Source organism: Aquarana catesbeiana, linkage group LG08, assembly GCF_042186555.1.
Source record: "Aquarana catesbeiana isolate 2022-GZ linkage group LG08, ASM4218655v1, whole genome shotgun sequence".
Classification (NCBI taxonomy): domain Eukaryota; kingdom Metazoa; phylum Chordata; class Amphibia; order Anura; family Ranidae; genus Aquarana; species Aquarana catesbeiana.
The window spans coordinates 229,963,372-229,989,363 of record NC_133331.1 but is presented as its reverse complement, the minus strand read 5'-3'; the positions used below and the strand labels follow the sequence as shown (position 1 = coordinate 229,989,363).

At 45.1% G+C, this 25,992-nt stretch overlaps 1 protein-coding gene across 2 annotated transcripts in view; it reads left to right on the top strand.

Moving 5' to 3' along the window:
• MTG1 (mitochondrial ribosome associated GTPase 1) overlaps positions 1-25,992 on the top strand; it is an 84,588-nt gene that overhangs the window by 13,065 nt on the left and 45,531 nt on the right. For both annotated transcript variants that reach the window (XM_073596932.1, XM_073596933.1), the window contains 4 exons: positions 1,318-1,398; positions 24,693-24,749; positions 24,954-25,044; positions 25,196-25,257. In XM_073596932.1, coding sequence (XP_073453033.1) covers positions 1,318-1,398; positions 24,693-24,749; positions 24,954-25,044; positions 25,196-25,257 — 291 coding nt within the window. The remainder of the gene's footprint in view (positions 1-1,317; positions 1,399-24,692; positions 24,750-24,953; positions 25,045-25,195; positions 25,258-25,992) is intronic.

The following is a 25,992-nucleotide window of genomic DNA, read 5'->3' as shown; positions in this document are numbered from 1 at the left end:
CAGACAGTTCACAGGGGCGATGATACTCGTATGGTGTGAATGGGCCTTTTTTGCAGCATCTCTTCCAAGTGCTGTGTGCTGGCAGCCCATTAAAGTAATTTAGGATGCAGTGGCTCTATGGACACAGCTGCTCGTTCTAATGTGGCAGGCATACAGATGAGCTGCACCTGCACTTTTGTCACATTAGGATGAGTGTTTGTATCCATGAAGCCTAATAGGCTTATATGGGCCGCCTGCATACAGCACCTGGTAGTTAGAGATGCAGAAAAAAAAAAGGCTTGTTTATACTATACCGGCATCATCACCCATGTGATTCAGGCCTTCGATGAGAATCATTGAGGACTAGCATTTAGAAAACACTGTTCTGAGTTCTATTTCTTTTGTGCCACCACTGGTTAAATATCAAAATAGAACTCCTAATAATTATTTTTGGGGGTTTAAAATTATAGTAGTTATTAATAGCCCTAATAAATTGTTACAAACAAGGCTAACGTCCTGTTAGCAAAGTAGTGCTTTTCCCATGTGGCAATAGGTTTGCTTTAATGTTCTCCTTCCCAGCAACACATACTCTATTTTCTTTGGTCCCTCGCCATTTTATTCAGGGGTCAGGAGCAAAGAAAATACCAAGTACTTTATGGTGGAGCATGTGACTCACTTTCCTTCCTCTTATATGACAGTGCTAGTGCTTGGGTATACTTCCCTTTGCAACAAGTAGGCTGAGAGCTGATTGATCATGTAATCATTGGTCATGTAATCCTTTGCGGTTTTGATATTTTTCGTCTGTTAAAAGAAATGATCAAAACATTATTTAGAAAAATACCTTAGTGCCTTCATTTCATGTGTCCCACTGGGAAGATCTCACAGTTGTCACCAGAAAAGGTGTCCCCATCGGAAGAGTTACCCTCACTTCTTGCTCTAGTCACAACTGTAAAATGTTTAATCTCCTGTCACTTTAATTCTCAATGATAATGGTTACCAGGAAAAATAAAGTTGGCGATTCTCCCTAACGGGGACACAGACAACAGTAAAAGCTTGACAAAATTCTAACCTTTTCCAACTGTGTCCAAAACTTAAAAAGAAAAAGTTTTGGCCTTGGTGAGTTAACCTAATTGTCTAAGACTGCTCTCTATGCAGTGCTGCCCTAGATAGATGTCTGGTTAGTTTGTGTGATATGCAAAGCCCTGGCAGCGATGAAGAGTACCTAGTCCAAATTACTGTGACTAGAATTTTCTTTTGTTAGTGCATGGGAGATCTGAGAAGCTCAGACTGTCATGCTTCACTTATAAATATTCTGGTTTCCTGTCTTGTCCCTTTCAGAGGATCATCACACAGCTAAGCAAGCAGGAAGTTGGAAAGGTTATATACACAGACTGCATACGGGAGGAAAACGTCAAGCAGGTGAGGCCTTCTTCTTGGCAGTCCTTTTTATTTATTTATTTATTTATTTTCCTATTTTCCTATTTATTTTATTTTCTTTAAAAAGTGTACTAACACCTTTGCAAAAAAAAAATTATAAATGTACCCATATTCGTGAACACTGAGCCTATTACCTCAGTGAGAATGTTTGACTGGAAGCTGTGACTCTTGGACTGATACTAGTTTCGGAGCATTCTTATGGGTTTAGATTTTTTTTCTCCTAGAACTAGTATGAAACTGTAAGGGATGCCAAATGCAGGTATTCAGCAAGGATGACCAGATGAGTGGACAGTGCCTTAAGAAGTCAGGTACCAGGCTGAATAAAGTTAAATGAAGTTTATTAACATAAATATTACTCTATCAACATCAGTAAACTATAAACAATGTAAAGTGACAAAATAAACGTGAAACAGCAACCCAAACGACAACCCAACTAACTATGTACAAATGGAGGGTGCAAATATGAGCAAGTCAAGGTCAGGACTGAGACCAGAAACAAGTGGAGCAGGGTGCTAGAAGCAGGTCACAGGGACAAGGCACAGGATCAGACAGGGACACAGCTCACAGGAATAACAATGAAGCACTGAACTTCAGTTAAGTGTGGGATTTTCTACCTCCCAGCAACCTAGTTACATGGATAAGCTGGCTGCTGGGAGACACCCCTACAAACCAACAAAAGATTTCTCAGCACACTTGCCAGCCTGTAAAACAACCAAATTGTCCCTGTCTAACAGTTTACGATAAAACAGGGTTTTGTTTGCACACCTTTGCAAATATATGAGTAAGCCGCAGTGCCCACGCCAAGGGACCTCTGTATATACTGTGGTCCTAACTCCAAATTTCCAGAGCCTCCATAGTAGGAGCACATATAAGAATGGATAGATTAAGGGCAGGCATACCTGAAGGGAGCCCACCCCTCTTTAAAGGCACAGGGATGCAGGTTATACCCAGCAAGAACACAAGGGAAGCAAAGGCATCCAGTGCATCCCGAACCCAATTCCTTGTCAAAAGAAGTTTATTGAGTATACATTGTTATAAAGATACATAAAGTAAGTTTACAAGGATCTATAAAGTAAGCTCATTGTTTTACAGTAGGGTTTATATAGGTAAATATCATGAAATTTCAAATATTAAACATTGGGTTCACGTAGACCTAAATTAAAGATATATATCATTTCCTTAGTTACTTTTGTAGGTATTTAAATGATTTATACCTACTATACATATTGTTTACAAGTAGAGTGTATATAGGTCAAATCAATTCTGATAATGAGGGGGAGAAGGGACTTATGGACTTTTTAGGCACCACAAAATAATAGATAAAAATTCCTTATTTTATTTGATATCAAAAAACACACATAACAAAACAAAAATAGTGTAGTTTAAAACACAACATGTGTCTGTACTTGAATCATTGCTATACAACACCGTCTACAGTATGAAAATCTTCGGGCATTAGGAGAAATAGCTTCCCATGTAGGTCAGTCCGGAGAAGTGGCTATATAGCAGTTCCAAAGTCAGTTCATATGTTGAGATTAATCGATGCTCGACATGTTTCGCGTATGGACTACGCTTCCTCAAGAGCAGTAGCAGTATATGATGTAGCTATCAAGGTATATAACATTACAATTAATTATTAGTACATATACATAAAAAGCAGGCGTCTACAGGGGCGCCACATATCTAGTACCACAAAGAACAATTGTGTGCTTGCTCATAACGGAGTGGTGGTGGGCGCCAACGTCCCAGCGATACTGAAGGACTGCTATGGGGGCGTGCACAACATAGTTATAGGTGGTATATACAGTGTGTTAAAATTTGTAACCCCGGTCAGGTATTTAAGAGAAAGAGAAGGACGAAAGGGAAGGGGAAGGGGGGGGAAAAAGGAAGAAAAAAAGAAAGAGAAAAAGAAAAAAGGGGGGGGGGGGAAAGAGGGGGCGGGGGAGGGAAAAGGGGGGATAGAGGAGGAAGAAGAAGGGGGAAAGGGGAGAGGAGGGAGAGGAGGGGGGAGGTGAGGGGTGGGGTAGGGGGGAAGGGAGAAGGGGGGGGAAAAGAGGGGAGGGGGAAGGAAGGGGGGGAAAAAAGGAGGAAAGGTAGGAGGAGGGGAAAATGGGGGAAGGGGAGGGGGGGAGAGGGGAGGGGGGGAGGAAATGGGAGGCGAGGGAAGGGGAAAAAGGGGAAGGAAGAGGAAAGGAATGAGGGGGTATATACATTGGTAGCCCCCTGGTAGCACAGACAAGTAATAAAGGTAAATTATGAGAAAGATACTTACATTTAAAACCAATATGAACCATTAAAGGGGGCTATTGGTCCGCTAGCAAAGAAAGGCCAGGTGACTTGACCATATAATAGAGCTTTACGTCTCCGAGTCAGTATGTTTACTATTTTCGTATATATATATATGGGCCTGTTTCTGAAGTAGAGAAGGTAATGCACTTTTAAAAAAGAAAAGAAAATTTTTTTTATATATATATATATTATATGTCAGACATAAGTATTTATATATCTATATATGTACTAAAAGTAACCTATTTCCTTGCTGTGGTCTGAGACACTCACCACTATTAGTCTTACAAGTCGGGGATTGTAGTCTATGTGCCTCTAAGGTTCACCCTGGAGTACAAGCAGGCATAGAACGCAGTGTCACTGTTGTAATACCCAGTATAAACTTAGGTATAAACCCTAAAAGTATAAATGGAGCCAGGAGCATAAGGAAGAAAAAGATACAGAGAGGGAAGAGAAAGGGAGAGAGTGGAGCCTCAGTTAATAATATAGAACCACCATCCAGCAATATATGCCATAATCCAGTTCATGCCGTGGTCAAACAAAGTACCTGAATATAGAGACGGGGAAGCCTGTAGTATGTATAGTCCTCCTGATCCTGGAGCGGAACGCACACTGAATCAGGACGCTGTCCTATTTGTGTGCCCGTCCCGTCCGTCGACGTCCAATCGGCGGCCGCCGACGTGACGTCATCCGGACCGGCCAAGGGCTCTCCGTGCGCATGCGCCCCCACCAGCCGGAAGGGCCGTCAATCCGAACGGCGCCTCCAGCAAGAGGGCGGCGCACGCCCACCGCGAGCTGCATCCGCCGGCTAGAATAGCCAGCCGATGCGCGCGCCGCATCGGAGGGGACCAATGCGGCGCTGGGCGGCCGCATAGCAGTCAAGAATGCACCACCAGGTGGCGCCAACGCACACCCCCATCCGTAGAGCTAAGCACACAAAGAAAGATTATACACATGTACCTAAAAAAAGAGAGGATTATTCAAAACATATATTGAGTTACAATGGAGCAATACAGAAATTTCTATTATTGCATATGAATACCTCCATATTTATATTTGATATATCTGCTCTGTAAAGAACTATATATGTACCTTCACAATGACCTCTATATCTCTAAGATGGATTTTGGGCCCGTATAGGTCTATTCGGATTAGCCAAAGGGGGCATATGCTTCCAAAAAAAGGGGGGCAATCCAATGGAAGTTACAAAAAGGGTTTATAAGACTGTGATTCATTAATGCCAGGGGCCCGAGTCGCATTTAAACGCTCTATCCACAAGGTTTCCTGCCTTAAAATTTGTTTGTCCCAGTCGCCACCACGAGGGCTTCTGGGAATAACCGCAAGGGCAAAAAAGGAGACCACCGAGGTGTCAAATTTATGGTAGAGGTCCAAGTGTCTACTAACAGATGTGATCATTTTTCCTCCTCCAGAGTAATACACATGATCTTTGATACGTGAACGGAAATGTCGGATAGTTTTTCCGACGTAGAAGGCTTGGCACTCACATGTCATGAGATAAACTAGGCCCTGAGTTTCGCAATTGGCATGAAAGTGAGGAATAAATGTTTCTCCATTGGGGAGTTGGAATCTGGTCCCTGTGTGGATCCAGGGGCAGAATGAACATCTGCCACACATGGTCATTCCTGTCAGGTGGAACTGTGCTGTAGAGTCATTACTGAAATGACTGGACGTGAGTTTGTCCCTAAGGGATCTGCTTCTTCGAAAAGTAATGGTAGGGGTGGGGGTTGTGTATTTGGCCAGGATCGGGTCTTCGCGTAATAGCGACCAATGTTTAAATAGAATATTCCGTATTTCCGCATGTTGTTGGGAGTATTTTGTGATGTATCTAACCATCGTGTTTGCTTTTGGAGCTTTTTGTTGATACAGTAAAGTGTTACGAGACTGACGCAGTACCCTATTGTATGCACGACGGAGTAATGATTTGCTATATCCCCTTGCTTTTAGACGCTCACGAAGTGCTTTAGCTTGTAGTTTAAAGTCCTCTGTAAAGGTGCAATTTCTCCGGAGTCTGAGGTACTGGGCATATGGTATGCTGCGTATAAGAGTATATGGATGAGCGCTTTCCGCATGTAGCAGAGTATTCCCTGCTGTCTCTTTGCGGAACAGAGAGGTGGCCAATTTACCATCATTATCTTTACAAATTGTGAGGTCAAGGAAGGTAATGGTTGAATGGTGACTGCATACTGTAAATTTCAAATTGAACGAGTTGCAGTTAAGTTTATTTACCAGAATGTTCAGATTTTCCATAGACCCTGACCAAACAATAAAGATGTCATCAATAAAGCGCATCCAACACATCACCTGACTGGTCAAGTGTGATATGCTGTCATCTGAAAAAATTGAGCGTTCCCACCCCCCCAGGTACAGGTTGGCATAAGTGGGCGCACAACAAGTGCCCATAGCCACACCCTGTACCTGGAGGAAGTGGGATCCGTCAAACGTAAAACAATTGTGCGTCAAAATGAAATGTAACAACTTCAGGATGAATTCGCAATACTCCCAACGGTGATGCGTTTGCTCACGAAGGAAGGTACGTGCTATCCCGACGCCCTGCTCGTGAGGGATGCTCGAGTAAAGGGCCTCGACATCTAGGGTCACGAGCAGGGCATCAGGAGGCACGACCATCCCCTCAATTTGTTTTAATAGGTCCATTGTGTCTCTAATATATGAGGGTAGGGCCAGTACATGTGGTAAAAGAATTGAGTCCACTAATCGGCTGGCGTTTTCTGTTAGAGACCCTATACCTGACAGTATTGGTCTACCCGGAGGTGTAGTCTGATTTTTGTGTACTTTGGGGAGTGCATAGAATGTGGCCATCCTAGGATGGCGCACATTCAAGAAATTATAGAGGTCCTGGTCAATGAGGCCCTCCTGATGGGCAGAGGCGATGACGTCCAGAAATTCTGCTTTATATTGATCGATTACTCTCAACTCAATTTGTTCTCATGACCAAAGCTGATTACAAACAGATGGCCATGAACATTTTATGTAGTAAGACTTGGTACAAACAAATTGAGTTGAGAGTAATCGATCAATATAAAGCAGAATTTCTGGACGTCATCGCCTCTGCCCATCAGGAGGGCCTCATTGACCAGGACCTCTATAATTTCTTGAATGTGCGCCATCCTAGGATGGCCACATTCTATGCACTCCCCAAAGTACACAAAAATCAGACTACACCTCCGGGTAGACCAATACTGTCAGGTATAGGGTCTCTAACAGAAAACGCCAGCCGATTAGTGGACTCAATTCTTTTACCACATGTACTGGCCCTACCCTCATATATTAGAGACACAATGGACCTATTAAAACAAATTGAGGGGATGGTCGTGCCTCCTGATGCCCTGCTCGTGACCCTAGATGTCGAGGCCCTTTACTCGAGCATCCCTCACGAGCAGGGCGTCGGGATAGCACGTACCTTCCTTCGTGAGCAAACGCATCACCGTTGGGAGTATTGCGAATTCATCCTGAAGTTGTTACATTTCATTTTGACGCACAATTGTTTTACGTTTGACGGATCCCACTTCCTCCAGGTACAGGGTGTGGCTATGGGCACTTGTTGTGCGCCCACTTATGCCAACCTGTACCTGGGGGGGTGGGAACGCTCAATTTTTTCAGATGACAGCATATCACACTTGACCAGTCAGGTGATGTGTTGGATGCGCTTTATTGATGACATCTTTATTGTTTGGTCAGGGTCTATGGAAAATCTGAACATTCTGGTAAATAAACTTAACTGCAACTCGTTCAATTTGAAATTTACAGTATGCAGTCACCATTCAACCATTACCTTCCTTGACCTCACAATTTGTAAAGATAATGATGGTAAATTGGCCACCTCTCTGTTCCGCAAAGAGACAGCAGGGAATACTCTGCTACATGCGGAAAGCGCTCATCCATATACTCTTATACGCAGCATACCATATGCCCAGTACCTCAGACTCCGGAGAAATTGCACCTTTACAGAGGACTTTAAACTACAAGCTAAAGCACTTCGTGAGCGTCTAAAAGCAAGGGGATATAGCAAATCATTACTCCGTCGTGCATACAATAGGGTACTGCGTCAGTCTCGTAACACTTTACTGTATCAACAAAAAGCTCCAAAAGCAAACACGATGGTTAGATACATCACAAAATACTCCCAACAACATGCGGAAATACGGAATATTCTATTTAAACATTGGTCGCTATTACGCGAAGACCCGATCCTGGCCAAATACACAACCCCCACCCCTACCATTACTTTTCGAAGAAGCAGATCCCTTAGGGACAAACTCACGTCCAGTCATTTCAGTAATGACTCTACAGCACAGTTCCACCTGACAGGAATGACCATGTGTGGCAGATGTTCATTCTGCCCCTGGATCCACACAGGGACCAGATTCCAACTCCCCAATGGAGAAACATTTATTCCTCACTTTCATGCCAATTGCGAAACTCGGGGCCTAGTTTATCTCATGACATGTGAGTGCCAAGCCTTCTACGTCGGAAAAACTATCCGACATTTCCGTTCACGTATCAAAGATCATGTGTATTACTCTGGAGGAGGAAAAATGATCACATCTGTTAGTAGACACTTGGACCTCTACCATAAATTTGACACCTCGGTGGTCTCCTTTTTTGCCCTTGCGGTTATTCCCAGAAGCCCTCGTGGTGGCGACTGGGACAAACAAATTTTAAGGCAGGAAACCTTGTGGATAGAGCGTTTAAATGCGACTCGGGCCCCTGGCATTAATGAATCACAGTCTTATAAACCCTTTTTGTAACTTCCATTGGATTGCCCCCCTTTTTTTGGAAGCATATGCCCCCTTTGGCTAATCCGAATAGACCTATACGGGCCCAAAATCCATCTTAGAGATATAGAGGTCATTGTGAAGGTACATATATAGTTCTTTACAGAGCAGATATATCAAATATAAATATGGAGGTATTCATATGCAATAATAGAAATTTCTGTATTGCTCCATTGTAACTCAATATATGTTTTGAATAATCCTCTCTTTTTTTAGGTACATGTGTATAATCTTTCTTTGTGTGCTTAGCTCTACGGATGGGGGTGTGCGTTGGCGCCACCTGGTGGTGCATTCTTGACTGCTATGCGGCCGCCCAGCGCCGCATTGGTCCCCTCCGATGCGGCGCGCGCATCGGCTGGCTATTCTAGCCGGCGGATGCAGCTCGCGGTGGGCGTGCGCCGCCCTCTTGCTGGAGGCGCCGTTCGGATTGACGGCCCTTCCGGCTGGTGGGGGCGCATGCGCACGGAGAGCCCTTGGCCGGTCCGGATGACGTCACGTCGGCGGCCGCCGATTGGACGTCGACGGATGGGACGGGCACACAAATAGGACAGCGTCCTGATTCAGTGTGCGTTCCGCTCCAGGATCAGGAGGACTATACATACTACAGGCTTCCCCGTCTCTATATTCAGGTACTTTGTTTGACCACGGCATGAACTGGATTATGGCATATATTGCTGGATGGTGGTTCTATATTATTAACTGAGGCTCCACTCTCTCCCTTTCTCTTCCCTCTCTGTATCTTTTTCTTCCTTATGCTCCTGGCTCCATTTATACTTTTAGGGTTTATACCTAAGTTTATACTGGGTATTACAACAGTGACACTGCGTTCTATGCCTGCTTGTACTCCAGGGTGAACCTTAGAGGCACATAGACTACAATCCCCGACTTGTAAGACTAATAGTGGTGAGTGTCTCAGACCACAGCAAGGAAATAGGTTACTTTTAGTACATATATAGATATATAAATACTTATGTCTGACATATAATATATATATATATAAAAAAAATTTTCTTTTCTTTTTTAAAAGTGCATTACCTTCTCTACTTCAGAAACAGGCCCATATATATATATACGAAAATAGTAAACATACTGACTCGGAGACGTAAAGCTCTATTATATGGTCAAGTCACCTGGCCTTTCTTTGCTAGCGGACCAATACCCCCCTTTAATGGTTCATATTGGTTTTAAATGTAAGTATCTTTCTCATAATTTACCTTTATTACTTGTCTGTGCTACCAGGGGGCTACCAATGTATATACCCCCTCATTCCTTTCCTCTTCCTTCCCCTTTTTCCCCTTCCCTCGCCTCCCATTTCCTCCCCCCCTCCCCTCTCCCCCCCTCCCCTTCCCCCATTTTCCCCTCCTCCTACCTTTCCTCCTTTTTTTCCCCCCCTTCCTTCCCCCTCCCCTCTTTCCCCCCCCCTTCTCCCTTCCCCCCTACCCCACCCCTCACCTCCCCCCTCCTCTCCCCTTTCCCCCTTCTTCTTCCTCCTCTATCCCCCCTTTTCCCTCCCCCGCCCCCTCTTCCCCCCCCCCCCTTTTTTCTTTTTCTCTTTCTTTTTTTCTTCCTTTTTCCCCCCCCTTCCCCTTCCCTTTCGTCCTTCTCTTTCTCTTAAATACCTGACCGGGGTTACAAATTTTAACACACTGTATATACCACCTATAACTATGTTGTGCATGCCCCCATAGCAGTCCTTCAGTATCGCTGGGACGTTGGCGCCCACCACCACTCCGTTATGAGCAAGCACACAATTGTTCTTTGTGGTACTAGATATGTGGCGCCCCTGTAGACGCCTGCTTTTTATGTATATGTACTAATAATTAATTGTAATGTTATATACCTTGATAGCTACATCATATACTGCTACTGCTCTTGAGGAAGCGTAGTCCATACGCGAAACATGTCGAGCATCGATTAATCTCAACATATGAACTGACTTTGGAACTGCTATATAGCCACTTCTCCGGACTGACCTACATGGGAAGCTATTTCTCCTAATGCCCGAAGATTTTCATACTGTAGACGGTGTTGTATAGCAATGATTCAAGTACAGACACATGTTGTGTTTTAAACTACACTATTTTTGTTTTGTTATGTGTGTTTTTTGATATAAAAAAAAATAAGGAATTTTTATCTATTATTTTGTGGTGCCTAAAAAGTCCATAAGTCCCTTCTCCCCCTGTTTTTGGTATATGTAATTGATAGGACGCGGCACGGTACTACCTTTAGTGTATCCACGGCACCACTCCGTGTGATGATACACATTTTTTATACATCCTTCCAATTCTGATAATGAGCTTTAATCGTAAGGCGGAGAAAAGGAAAGAGAAAGAAGAAAAAGGGTTGAAAGGTAGAGGTATGGTCCACAAGGTTGTCCCGCTCGTCAGTTTATTATTCTTTTTAGTTCTCTTTGAAGCCTTAGAATGGGTGTCTCTGTAAGTCATTTAATCTGTTACCATGGCAACAGGACAGAGTCATTGAAGTTTGACAAGAACTGTTGTTTTATCCAAGGATGCCAAAGTTTTTCAAATTTTTGAATTTGATTTTGATCGATGGCTACCATCTTAGCATGGGACATTGTATTATTCATTCTGTGAATTGTTTCTGCTAGTACCAATGTAGGAGATTTCCATGCCTTGGCCACTGTTTGTTTTGCAGCCGTTATTAGTTGGATCATAAGTTTGAATTGAGAGAGTGTTAACCATTCCGGTTTTAGATTAAGTAAAGTTAAATATGGATCTGGTTGTATTATTTTTTTAAATATTTTAGATGCAATCACGAAGACTTCCTTCCAGAAGGTTTGGATTACTGGGCACGTCCACCATATGTGTAAATATGTGCCTATTTCTGGGCATCCTCGAAAACAAAGAGCTGAGGTATTAGGTGAATATTTTGCCACTCTAGCGGGTACAAGGTACCAGCGAGTTAGGACTTTATAATTTGTCATCCCGAACCCAATTCATCCAACTGCACAAAGGTGTCACGTGCGAAGGAGTCCTCCAATACAGATTTGTCTAAAACATCTAACATTTCAGTAAAGTATTTCAGTTTATGACCGGTTTTCATCTCGTATGTATCCTCTCAGGATATTTTGACCCACAATTTTCACAATGATGATGCCCAGTTTTAAGGAGTTGTCAAGGTATTTTGCAGTAACAGAGGTTTCTCAAACTTATTGGCACCCAGAGGTGTTTGGTCTAAATTTGTAAGGTTAGTTGGTGGAGGTGCTACAGGTGTACAATAATAGGTAGCAGATATGGCACACAAGATCCATGGCATCTATGGATACTGTCCCATTGCAAAATCCTCAAATAGCAGTGGTTTTGGATGAAATCCAATGGGCGGCCGGGAAGCAGGAAGTAACTGAAGGGTTCTGTGGAGCACCGGACAGACCAGAAGTGCTGTCCCTACTGGAAACGTCACTAGGGGGTGTGGCAACGTGTTTCAAGGCTGCCCAACCCACTTTGTCAAGCTATGATTAAGGTCTGATGGCCAAAATGTGTTAGTGGTTATTATCTTATATTGACAGTGTAGCCAATAAAGGTTACCCTATTCGGATGACAGAATTGCTAGTGTGACAGAAGCTTTTAGAGGGGACTGAATGCTAGCCTCTTGCCTACCGATTATGGGCCCTGGCATTTGGGGGAACGGTGCTGTTTGTGAGCTGTATGCCTGGGGACCCTTGAGGTGGCGTTACTTTAGATTCGGGTCCATATCCCCCTATCCCCCTCGGGACCCTGTATTTGCCATATTACAAATAGTGACTGATTCATACTGTTGGAATGCATACTGTGAGGAGATGCTGATGTCAATTCCAGCCACCTGTCTCTGTCTGTGTCTGCTATAATGTAAATTTGTCTAGTATGACTTGTCACAGCTTTTAAAGAGTCTTTTCATCCAGTGTGCTAATTAACCCTGCAATTGTATTGAGATGTATGATAATGTGTATTGTATAGTCGGTGAGCTAGGAGACATGAAGTCTGTCTGAAAGGTCATGTCACTGAGTCACCTAGTCTGGTTAAATGATTAGATAATTGGCTCATGTTAATTAGGTGTCTGCTTACAGGTTGTATTTTCATCCTGCTGTATATACTTGTGTGAGATCTCAAAATAAAGAGTCAGTCCTGTTTGAACCTCAAGACAGAGCCTCGCCTCGTGCTTGGGGGGGAGAATTATTCGTATGGGTTTCTTGTTCGGCTGATTGGAGTATTCGGTAGCTGCCTTTGTGTTCGAGTATGGAATGTCTTAAACGACTTTAACCCCTTTCGTACTCTGGGTGTCGTTACAGCTAGTTTATCTTGTATGCTCATGCAAGTGTGGAGACACTGAAGTCTGGTCACCAGTCTTTTCAGCAACTCTACAGGTCATGATTGAGCAGTGCAGATTTGTTACAATGGATAAATGTTAGTTTGAAAGAAAATAACGTAGCCTATTGTGTGGAGAGACTGCATATTAAACCACCTCAATACAGTGCACGTACTCCCCCTTCCTGCCCAGACCAATTTTCAGCTTTCAGCGCTCTCACACTTTGACAATTACTCAGTCATGCCACACTGTACCCATATGAAATTTGCGTCCTTTTTATCACACAAATAGAGCTTTCTTTTGGTGGTATTTAATCACTAGTGGGTTTTTTATTTTTTTTGTGCTATAAATAAAAAAAGACCATAAGTTTTGTAAAAAAATGCCTTTTTCTTTCTCGAACATCACGGGACACAGAGCCACAGTAATTACTGATGGGTTATATAGGTATCACTGGTGATTGGACACTGGCACACCCTAACCAGGAAGTTCAACCCCCTATATAATCCCTCCCCTTGCAGGGATACCTCAGTTTTTACGCCAGTGTCTTAGGTGATGGATGTGTAAAGATGTCCTGTGCTGAGCTCCAAAGGGATTATCCTATATCCTATACTGGGGCAGGCCAGGCGAACCAGATCCATTCCAAAGTGTCTTTTCTAGGCCGAATTGGATGGTACCCGGGCCTCATGTCCGAAGAAACGAGGTTTTACCTGTAACGCTTCTCTTTTTAGAGAGCTGGACCCCGCATATTAGAAAATGTTTTTTCTAGCCTAATTTCTAGCCGGGTGCTTTACAGGGCCAGAACTGTGGATCCCCCTATTCGTAGGGGGCCCCAATCTCTGACGTTTTTTTCAAACGGAGCCCACCGTGAGAGGTGAAGATTGGGCCTGTGTAACAGAACCCTGCGGCTGGATAAGGTAAGAGGAGATTCCACTGAATTTTTTTAATTCTAGTAGGTTTCTCCTTTAAGGTAAATGCATGCTATGCCTATTGTGACCACCGGGGGCTGCCAAGAGCACATACCTTTCATGCTGATGTCTGTCTCAAGTGTTCGATGCTGTACAAGCTCCTCCGGCTGGCTCCAGGTAGGATGGGGGGCTCTCCTCAGGGATATCTCCCCCCAGACTAGGGGGAGGCCGCAGGTGATCTGTGGGGCGGTTAGACACCGCATTTTTACCGCCGTGGCGGCCACCGCCATTACACAGGCAGGCCCATCATTACCAGCCTCTTTCCCTCCTCCCCCAGCCTCCTCCATGTTGGTTCAGAAGGGTCGGCTAGCACGGGAAGCGCTAGTTTTTTCAAAAAACGAAGGGGGGGGGGCGCGGTAGAGGGGGGGGGGGCGTCGGCACAGTGTGCTCAGACGCCCACAGAACCGGCTGCAGGCTATTAAAGGCACTAATTACAGGTGCACTAAGCCTTCTGGAGGGACACAGAGCTGACGGTCGCATGTAAGGTGGGACACAGGCATTCTCCTAGGCAGCATTTACTAAAGTAACACCAGACTGGGCATTGGGTAGCAAGGCTTTTAGCCAGACTACATTGCTCAGCAGTCAGTGTTCATTTTTTGATACTTCCACCTTGTTGCTTTGCACTATGGGTAGAAGAGGTTCAAGCACCCCAAGAACCAGAGACTCTAGGGGATCTCGTTCAGGTTCTGAGGGCCCCCTGTCTGCAGCATCCTCCCCCCCTGAGGGGCCAGGAACGGCTAGCCAGGGAGAGCCGTCGGGGTCAGGGGCTACACCTGCTTCTGGCACTTCAGCCCCTGTATACATTACACAGGAGGTTTTTTCCTCAGCCATTAATGGTTTAGAGGAAAGAATAATGGCCGTGATTGCGTCTTCACTTGGTGGAAGAAAACGCACTAGGCCTTCCTCTGTTCCCCAAGACCCTCAGGAAGAGGAGCTCTGGGATAAAGGAGATGAATCCCTTTCAGAGGATCGGGATGGGACGGATGATTCCTCTTCGGAGGAATCAGGTGGAGAGGAACCCTCTGCGACTTCCCAAGAGGAGAAAGTCTTAGTGCAGATCCTTACAGGATTGGTCCGCTCCACATTTAAATTGCCCATATCTGAATCAGTTAAAGAACCCTCTTCAGGGTCACTGAAACCTCCTCAAACAGCACAGGCTTTTCCTGTTCATAATTTACTTGAAAAGCTCCTTTATGCTGAGTGGGATCACCCAGATAAACGTTTTTTTTCCGCTGAAAAAGTTTTCTACACTTTATCCTATGGAAGAAAAGTTTATTAAAATGTGGGGAACACCGGCCATTGATGCCGCCATTTCCTCCGTAAATAACAGTCTGACTTGTCCTGTAGACATTGCTCAGATGCTCAGGGATCCTGTAGATAAAAAGATGGAATCCCTATTAAAGGATGTTTTCTCCTTAGCAGGTTCAGTGGCTCAACCCTGCAGTAGCAGCGATTGGAGTCTGTCAATACCTAAGAGACCATGTTAAGCAGGTCATCAAGGTTTTACCTGAACAGCAGGCCCAGGGGTTGGCTAACCTTCCAGCGGCCTTATGTTATATTGTTGACGCCATCAGAGATTCTATCATGCAAACCTCTCGTCTGTCGCTGGGGTTAGTGCATATACGTAGAATCCTATGGTTGAAAAATTGGTCAGCCAAAGCACCATGTAAGAAGCTCCTGGCTGGGTTTCCATTTCGTGGTGAAAGGTTGTTTGGAGAAGACTTGGATAACTATATCAAGAGAATCTCTTGTGGGAAAAGCACTCTCTTACCTGTTAAGAAGAAGAGCAAGCGTCCCTTTTTCAAACGGACTCTTTCCCCAGCGCTGGGGGCTTCAGCCCCCAGGCAGTCTCGACGGCCTCCTCCATCTGGGTCCAGAGACAAGAGTCAACCCCAGGGACAAAAGAAGTCCTGGGGGAAGAAGCCTACTAGACAAAACACTAAGACCTCTGCACGAAGGGGTGCCCCCGCTCGCTCGAGTGGGGGGAAGACTGCGACAGTTCTCAGGGCTCTGGCGGGAGGATTTCCAGGACAGATGGGTAGTCTCCACGGTAACCTTAGGGTACAAACTCGAGTTTCAAGAATTTCCCTCTCCTCGTTTCCTCAGGTCAAGTGTCCCCAGAGATCCAGAGAAAAAGCAGTCGCTCCTTCTAGCGTTAGAGCGACTTTTGCAGGAGGTCATTATGGTAGTTCCCACGAAGGATCAAGGATTGGCCTTCTATTCCAACCTTTTTACGGTCCAAAAACCAAATGGGGATGTCAGGCCCATTCTGGATTTAAGGGATCTGACCGATTCCTAAGGATTCAATCCTTCCGCATGGAATCAATTCGGACAGTAGTCTCCACCCTGCGGGGGGGAGAATTTCTGGCATCAATAGACATCAGAGATGCATATCTGCATGTGCCCATTTTTCCTGCTCATCAGAAGTTTCTGCGCTTCGAGATAGGAGAGCGCCATTTCCAGTTTGTGGCTCTGCCTTTTGGGATAGCCACTGCACCTCGAGTGTTCACAAAGGTCTTGGCTCCTCCTCTGGCCAGATTAAGGGCTCAGGGTATAGCTGTCATAGCATACCTAGACGACCTGCTCTTGATAGACCGGTCGGTAGCCTCCTTGAACGGAAACTTGAGGACCACAGTCAAGTACCTGGAACACCTGGGTTGGATCCTCAACCTAGAAAAGTCTTTCCTAAAACCAGTAAGAAGACTGGAGTATTTAGGTCTGATCATAGATACAAGCCAGGAGAAAGTATTTCTACCTCAGGCAAAGATCACTGCTTTAAGAGAGCTGATTCTGGCAGTCAGGACCAAGAAGAGTCCTTCTGTCTGCCTTTGTATGAGGCTACTAGGGAAGATGGTGTCTTCATTCGAAGCGGTTCCCTATGCTCAGTTTCATTCAAGAATGCTGCAACACAGTATTCTGTCGGCCTGGAACAAGAAGGTTCAGGCATTAGACCTTCCGATGCACCTGTCTCAGGCGGTGCGTCACAGCCTCAATTGGTGGCTAATACCTGAAAACCTGCAGAAAAGGAAATCCTTTCTACCGGTTACCTGGATGGTGGTAACAACAGATGCCAGTCTGTCGGGGTGGGGAGCAGTTCTGGAACAGTCTGCGGTTCAAGGGGTATGGTCCAAGACCGAGAGGACCTTACCCATGAACATTCAGGAGATCCGGGCGATATATCTAGCACTAAAGGCTTGGACTATCAGGCTACAGGGTTGCCCGGTCAGGATCCAGTCCGACAATGCCACAGCAGTGGCTTATGTCAATCATCAGGGAGGCACCAGGAGCCGAGCGGCTCAAAAAGAGGTGAATCAGATCTTATGCCCCGTACACACGGTCGGATTTTCCGACAGAAAATGTGTGATAGGACCTTGTTGTCGGAAATTCCGACCATGTGTAGGCTCCATCACACATTTTCCGACAACAAAATCCATTGTCGGAAATTCCGATCGTGTGTACACAAATCCGACGGACAAAGTGCCACGCATGCTCAGAATAAATAAAGAGATGAAAGCTATTGGCCACTGCCCCGTTTATAGTCCCGACATACGTGTTTTACGTCACCGCGTTTAGAACGATCGGATTTTCGACAACTTTCTGTGACCGTGTGTATGCAAGACAAGTTTGAGCCAACATCCGTTGGAAAAAATCCTAGGATTTTGTTGTCGGAATGTCCGAACAAAGTCCGACCGTGTGCACGGGGCATTAGTCTGGGCAGAGAAGCAGGTGCCATGTATATCGGCAGTCTTCATTCCGGGGATAGAGAACTGGCAGGCGGACTATTTAAGTCGCCAGCAGTTACTTCCAGGGGAATGGTCTCTGCATCCCGACGTCTTTTGGGCCATATGCCAAAGATGGGGAGTTCCGGATGTAGATCTCTTTTGCATCCCGATTCAACAAAAAGATAGACAGATTTGTGGCAAGGACAAAAGATCCTCTTGCGTGCGGGACGGATGCGTTGGTGACTCCGTGGCGTTGGTGACTCCGTGGCATCGGTTCTCACTGATTTATGCATTCCCGCCTATTCTGCTACTGCCACGACTCCTTCGCAGAATCAGGCAGGAAAGGATGTCTGTACTTCTGGTGGCCCCTGCTTGGCCCAGAAGGACTTGGTATGCGGAAATAGTAAGGATGACGGTGGGTTCTCCGTGGACCCTACCGGTACGCCCAGACCTGTTATCTCAAGGTCCAGTGTTCCATCCTGCCTTACAAATGCTAAATTTGACGGTTTGGCTATTGAAACCCACGTTCTGAAGAGTCGTGGGCTTTCAGGCCCTGTGATGTCTACCTTGATCAATGCAAGGAAGCCAGCTTCCAGAATGATTTATCATAGAGTCTGGAAAGCTTCTATATCCTGGTGTGAATCCAGGGGTTGGCATCCCAGAAAATATGTGATCGGTAGAATTCTTGATTTTCTGCAATTGGGATTAGAGATGAAGCTGGCAAGGGCCAGGTCTCGGCCTTATCAGTATTATTTCAACGGCCACTTGCTTCGCATTCTTTGGTCCGAAACTTTATGCAGGGGGTGACGCGTCTTAATCCTCTGGTTAAGACGCCCCTAAACCCCTGGGACTTGAACTTGGTTCTGTCTGTGTTACAGAAACAGCCTTTTGAACCAATACGTCAGGTTCCTTTGGTCTTGCTGACAAGGAAGTTAATTTTTCTGGTAGCCATCTCTTCTGCTAGAAGAGTATCAGAATTGGCAGCTCTTTTCTGTAAGGAGCCTTATTTGATTGTACACAAGGATAGAGTGGTACTGCGCCCTCATCCTAGTTTTTTACCGAAGGCGGTTTCAGATTTTCATCTAAACCAAGACATTGTTCTACCTTCCTTTTTTCCAGATCCCTGTTCTCCGGAAGAAAGATCACTACATTTTTTTGGATGTAGTAAGAGCAGTTAAGGTCTATCTGGAAGCGACTGCTCAGACTCGCAAAACGGATGTTTTGTTTGTGCTGCCAGAGGGTCCCAGTAGAGGACAGGCAGCGTCAAAAGCTATCATTTCTAAATGGATTCGACAATTGATCATTCAGGCTTACGGTTTGAAACAGAAGATTCCTCCATTTCAGATCAGGGCACATTCCACAAGGGCTATTGGTGCTTCTTGGGCAGTGCATCACCGGGCCTCTATGGCTCAAATCTGCAAGGCCGCAACCTGGTCTTCAGTCCATACATTCACCAGATTCTATCAGATGCATGAGGATATCGCCTTTGGGCGTAGTGTGCTGCAGGCAACGGTACAGGGTCCTCAGGTCTGATTTCACCCTACTTGGTTGTGGTCCCCCCCCCCAGATAGCATTGCTCTGGGACATCCCATCAGTAATTACTGTGGCTCTGTGTCCCGTGATGTTTGAGAAAGAAAATAGGATTTTTTAATACAGCTTACCTGTAAAATCCTTTTCTTTCGATGGACATCACGGGACACAGAGGCAGAGGCGGCTCTAGGCTTTGTGAGGCCTTAGGCAAATATGAGACATGAGGCCCCACTCACATCCATAATGGGAAAAATAATTCAAGCAATTAAAATTAACTGTATAAATTGCATATATTAAGAGTTTTAAATGCTATTAACTATGAATTCAACGTTTATAGAATTGTCTAAACCAATTCTTTAATGAAATATATATATTACATATATATTATATATTACACGCATATTTCTCCATTTACATGAAGGTCAGGTTAATATAACCCAGCCAGCACAGAGTTTCCCCATATATCAGAGTCTGCAGGATTCCCCCTTACAGTGCAAGGGAACTCTGATCTAAGGGGGAACCTGCAGACTTTGGTGTAAAGGGGAACTCTAATGTAAGGGAGGGGGGGCTCTGGTGACCAAAGATTACCTTTATATCAGAGTCCACTGCATTCCCCTTTACATCACAAAGTTCCAACTTGCATTTAAAATGGGAACTCTAATGTGGAGGGGTCTCTGGAGCACCTTCCGCAGAGTGAGAGAGTCGCAGACATGATACAGTAGATGGTCAGAGACTGCAGACATGATACAAGAGATGATCAGAGACTGCAGACATGATACAAGAGATGATCAGAGACTGCAGACATGATACAAGAGATGATCAGAGACTGCAGACATGATACAAGAGATGATCAGAGACTGCAGACATGATACAAGAGATGGTCAGAGACTGCAGACACGATATAAGAGATGGGCAGAGTCTATGCTGACATACTACAGGAGATGATCAGAGACTGTAGACATAGTAAAAGAGATGATCAGAGACTGCAGACTTGATACAGGAGATGGTCAGTGGCAACTGGTGCTCACAATTCTTGGGGGGGGGGGATGGGGTGCAAACAAACTGAAAAATTCTTTTAAAAAACCCATAAATTGCAGCCACTGTGCCCATCAAATGTAGCCACTGTGCCCATCAAGTGCAGCCACTGTGCCCATCAAGTGCAGCCACTGTGCCCATCAAGTGCAGCCACTGTGCCCATCAAGTGCAGCCACTGTGCCATCAAGTGCAGCCACTGTGCCATCAAATGCAGCCACTGTGCCATCAAATGCAGCCACTGTGCCATCAAATGCAGCCACTGTGCACATCAAATGCAGCCACTGTGCACATCAAATGCAGCCACTGTGCACATCAAATGCAGCCACTGTGCACATCAAATGCAGCCACTGTGCACATCAAATGCAGCCACTGTGCACATCAAATGCAGCCACTGTGCACATCAAATGCAGCCACTGTGCACATCAAATGCAGCCACTGTGCACATCAAATGCAGCCACTGTGCACATCAAATGCAGCCACTGTGCACATCAAATGCAGCCACTGTGCACATCAAATGCAGCCACTGTGCACATCAAATGCAGCCACTGTGCACATCAAATGCAGCCACTGTGCACATCAAATGCAGCCACTGTGCACATCAAATGCAGCCACTGTGCACATCAAATGCAGCCACTGTGCACATCAAATGCAGCCACTGTGTCCTCAATAGCAGCCACTGTTCCCATCAAATGCAGCCACTGTGCTATCAAGTGCAGCCCTTTTCCCATAAAATGCAGCCACTGTGCCCATCAAGTACAGCCACATCTCTTGTGGGGTGCCTAGAGCCACCCCCTTTGTGGCAGACAGCATCTGTTTCATTGGGGGGGAGGATATGTGCTAGGGCGGCTTTGGGAGGGGAGAAGACATGTGCTGGGGGGTGGATTTCATATCCAAGCCCTCTTGTAGCACAAGTCCTAAAGTGCCCCCTAGCACACAGTGGCATCACTAGGGTGGGTGTCACCTGGTACGGCAGAACGTGGTGTCACCCCTGGCACTTAGCAGGTTAGTGCGTTGGTGTGGCTCTCCCCCCTTAACCTGCCACAATGGATGGAGCAGGGATGGGATAGAGGGGGAAGGGGAATAGAGCTGGAATGGGATCGGGGGAATGGATGGAGCCAGATGGAATCGGGGGATAGATAGAGCTGGGATGGGATCAGGGTGGTAGATAGAGCTTGGATGGGATTGAAGGGAATGGAGGGAGCCGGGATGGGATCGGGGGGATGGAGGGAGCCGGGGTGGGATCGGGGGGATGGAGGGAGCCGGGATGGAATCGGGGGGATGGATGGAGCCGGGATGGAATCGGGGGGATGGATGGAGCCAGGATAGGATGGGGGAATGGATGAAGCTGGGATGGGATCGGGGTGGGATGGATGGAGCCAGGATGGTATGGGGGAATGGATGGAGCTGGGATTGGATCAGGTGGATGGTTGGAGCCGGGATGGGATTGGGGTGGGGTGGATGGAGCCGGGATGGGATCGAGGGGAATGGATGGAGCCGGGATGGGATTGGGGTGAGGTGGATGGATTCGGGGTTGGATGGGTGGTGGATGGAGCCGTGATGGTATGGGGGGTGGATGGAGCTGGGATTGGATCGGGGGATGGATGGAGCCAGGATGGGATTGGGGTGGGGTGGATGGAGCCGGGTTGGGATTGGGGAAATGGATGAAGCTGGGATGGGATTGGGGTGGGTGGATAGAGCCAGGGTGGGATGAGGGGTGGATGGAGCTGGGTAGGTATGGGGGATGGATGTAGCTGGTATTGGATCAGGGGGATGAATAGAGCTGGGATGAGATTGGGGTGAAGTGGATGCAGTCGGGATGGGATGGGGTGTGGATGGAGATGGGATGGGATGGGGTTGGAGCTGGGATTGGATCGGGGGGATGGATGGATATCCTCTCCCCCAAATCACTCCAAGTGAACTATTTGCTTGTCCCCCCTCCCTCACCCACCCACTTCTTCATGCCCCCCTCCCCTCCTCTGTAAGACTGACTTTTAGATTACACAGACCTCAGACCAGCTCGCTCGCCTCACGGTACAGGTGGTGTGCCTCCTTCCCTCCTCCTCCTCCTCTGACCTCTGTGCACAGGAAAACATTACAGCACAGGAGGAGGAGGGGCGGGTTCAGTTCGCTCTGCTCCGCAGTACACTCACTGTACTGTGTGTGTGTCAGGCAGCTGGGGAGAGATGCCGGGCCAGCTGCAAGGCACAGTGGAGTGGAGCTCATGGCGTGCAGGAACGAAGACACCCCGCACAAGCCGCGAGCATTGCGGTACTCTAATTCGACGGGACTCCGGGTCGAGAACGGATTATACTGCAGCACGGTCCCGGCGAATCATCGAGGCTGCGGTATGGGCAAATTAGGTGGCTGCGAGGCCCCTCTGGGGGGCGAGGCCTAAGGCGACCGCCTAATTTGCCTAATTAGAGAGCCGCCTCTGCACAGAGGTCCCGCCCCTCTTCTAATACACTTTATTGCTTGGCTACAAAACTGAGGTATCCCTGCAAGGGGAGGGATTATATAGGGGGTCGAACTTCCTGGTTAGGGTGTGCCAGTGTCCAATCACCAGTGATACCTATATAACCCATCAGTAATTACTGTGGCTCTGTGTCCCGTGATGTCCATCGAAAGAAAAGGATTTTACAGGTAAGCTGTATTAAAAAATCCTATTTTCTTTTGTTTCTGTCATAAAATTTTGCTAATTGGTCATTTTTCTTCATAAATTTTGACCAAAATTTATACTGCTACATATCTTTGGTAAAAATAACCCAAATTAATGTATATTATTTGGTCTTTGTGAAAGTTAGAGAGTCTACAATCTATGGTGCCAATCACTGAAAATTGATCACATCTGATTAGGACTTCAGTACATCAGGTGAATCTCATTTCTTGAGACACTAACAAGTCAGGAAAGTACAAATACCCCCAAAGACCCCTTTTTAGAAAGTAGACATTCCAAGGTATTAAGTAAGTAGCATGGTGAGGTTTTTAAGTTAACAACAATGGATAACGGCGCAGGTCAAAGTATAGGGTTAAGCATTGCAAGTTTATAAAGTAGTCCTTTGAGCAAATGCTGCTCTGTGTGAAGATGTACAGTATGTATAATAGGGCAAGCTTGTGGGGGAAGTTGAAGCCACTCCAGATATTGCTCAGAAACGCTTCGCTTTACGGCAGTACAGCCAATACCCTGGACTCTGCACTCTAGCCCTCCTTGTGACTGTCCGGCCACACTCCAAGCCTCGCTGTGGATCCCGCCCGAATCCCGGAAGTGCACTGTGGATCAGCAAGCCAACAGCAGAGAGGAACAGAGCTGAAATTTTAATCTAGACTGCAGAGATCATATATGGCTAAAACCGGACTCCCCTGTGCTTGACAACGGTTTTTTACATGTGAGTGATTCAATACAATTTGTTATTAAATGTAAACAGTCTTACTAAGAGGCTCCTGTTGCTTTTGTTTTAGTTTTTTTAAGTTGTAATTTTTTCCCACAATTCTTTGCAAAATGAAGATTTATTTATTTTTTTTTTTTACAAAATTGTCATATCAGGTTATTTCTCACACACAGCGTATGCATACAACAAATTACACCCCAGAATACATTCTGCTACTCTTCCCGAGTATGGCGATACCACATGTGTGAGACTTTTACACAACATTGAAGTGGCACTTTCAGGCGTTCTACGAGCATAAATGACACATCTCATTTCTCAACCACCTATTACACTTTTGAAGGCCCTGGAGCAGCAGGACAATGGAATTGCCCACAAAATGACCTTATTTTGGAAAGCAAACGCCCCATTGTATAATCTATGAGACATAATGAGTCTTTTGCCGGCGGGCGGCAAGAAGTTAATCGGCAAATATGGCTATTTCCATGTATAGATTTTCTATATAATTACACACTATAAATTGGTTTCAAAAACCACATTGATAAAGCTAATGCATTTAAACTCCTAACATACACATGTATATTAAAAAAAAAAAAAAAAAAAAAAAGGTAAAACGATGATAGTTTCTCGTGTAAGTATAACTAAAGCCTAAATTTTTTTTTTTTTTTTTTGGTAAATAGTAGGGAAGGGTTAAAACTCCTGTAAGGTTGCCATCGATGAGATTTCCCTTCACTTTTTGTTCCATAGACTCAACAGAAATCAGAAAAAAAAGGAAATCTCTCCAAAGTTTCTGCCATTGAAGGCATTCCCCTTCAGTTTTTTTTGGGATGACTTGGAATGTAGGATTTCACTTTCTGTCCTAGTGACAATAGTTACTAGGACAAATGGAGAGGATGAATCTCCCAGCACGGAAACAGACAGCAATCAAATTCAATCAAAACTTGACAGGGTTGGCAACCAAGGGAATTAGGGTTTTAAAAATGTCATATTTAATTTCAATAATGTGTAAGCCTTGCTTATATCGGCATTTTTTACTTTCATTAGGTATACCAAATACTGATTGGATGGCTTCTATGTATGTCTGCTTTTGTCATTCTTGTGATATGTGCATGGGTATAATGGTTTGCAGATATTGTATTGATTTTCCTGACAAACTGAAAAACTTAATAGTTTTATTTTTGTGAGCACTTTTCTTATGAAGTAAAGTTTCTTCTAATTTTTTGTATTTTTATTTAGATTGTTCCAGCAATTACAGAGCGTGTTGAATGTCATCCCCGATTCCACAGAGCTGAGGTCAGTGGCCAAGAATTAAAAGTTGATGGCATGTGTTGGAATATTGCAGTAAAATGAAAATGCATGAATAGCATTGCACATAGAGATGTGTAGTGTTTCACTTAAAGATCTTATTTCTGAATTATCGTTCTGATTTTATCAGTTGTTAAATTTTAGCAGAATTTTACTTTAGGATAACTTATAATTATTTATTGGCTATTGCAGAATCCAGAAATCTGCATCATGGTAACTGGAATTCCCAACGTTGGTAAATCTTCTCTAATAAACGCACTGCGAAGAATACATCTTAGGAAGGGTACTTTCTTTATCTTATATTTAGATTAATTTACTGTATTTGTATTGGTCTCATACCAGGTCTTCTGTAATTCATATGTACATACAGTAATTAAATTAGAATGGTACTCTCCTGCACACCATTTTAATGTACACTTTTCTCTCTGACTCAGGAAAGGCTTCTAGAGTTGGTGGAGAACCTGGAATTACCCGCTCAGTGCTGTGTAAAATACAGGTGAGAATTAGTGTGAGCTGTTGCTTGCAGTGGTCTAAATGGCACTAACAAATCCGAAGGTACACATAGGCATTAGATGACAGTCTCCTCGGCCTAGAAATGAGTTTGGGCACCCTCCAAAATCATCTCTAACGCAATCTCTCAACTGCTTCTTCTGACAGGAGTGATGCTGCAGTTATTCCTGCCAGTGAGGTGCAAGGGAAACTCCTAGCGTGCCCCTAGAGGCATTACTAATATTGTAACAGACCTGGGGCACCTTAATGAGGACAATAGTGCTGCACACTGTGCACGGCGCAGTGCACAATGTGTGTGGACAAACTTTTAATAGTGGGAAGGACTTAAGGGCCATGGTTAAACACAACCCAAGCCTCTTTGTAACTATGAGATATGCTTTGATTCTTGTGCCACAAGTCTTGCAAACATGTAAACCTCAGCACAAAAGAAAAAGTTTCCATTACATATATTTTGTGTACACAGAAAATAGACTGAGAGCTAACACTTTGTTTAAACCAACATTATAGAATAACTTATAAATAGTCAGCGACTGCTAAGCAACCAGCAACTGTTGAGACAATGAAGACTGCGAGAAGTATGTAATTTACTATATAGTGTGTAGAGTGTAATAGAGTGCAGGGTCAAGAATATTGTATATAATGCACAGAGTGCTGCAGTTGGTGCCATGTGTAGGAGTACATAACACACAGAGCAGGGATCAGTAATGCATAGTATGGGTCA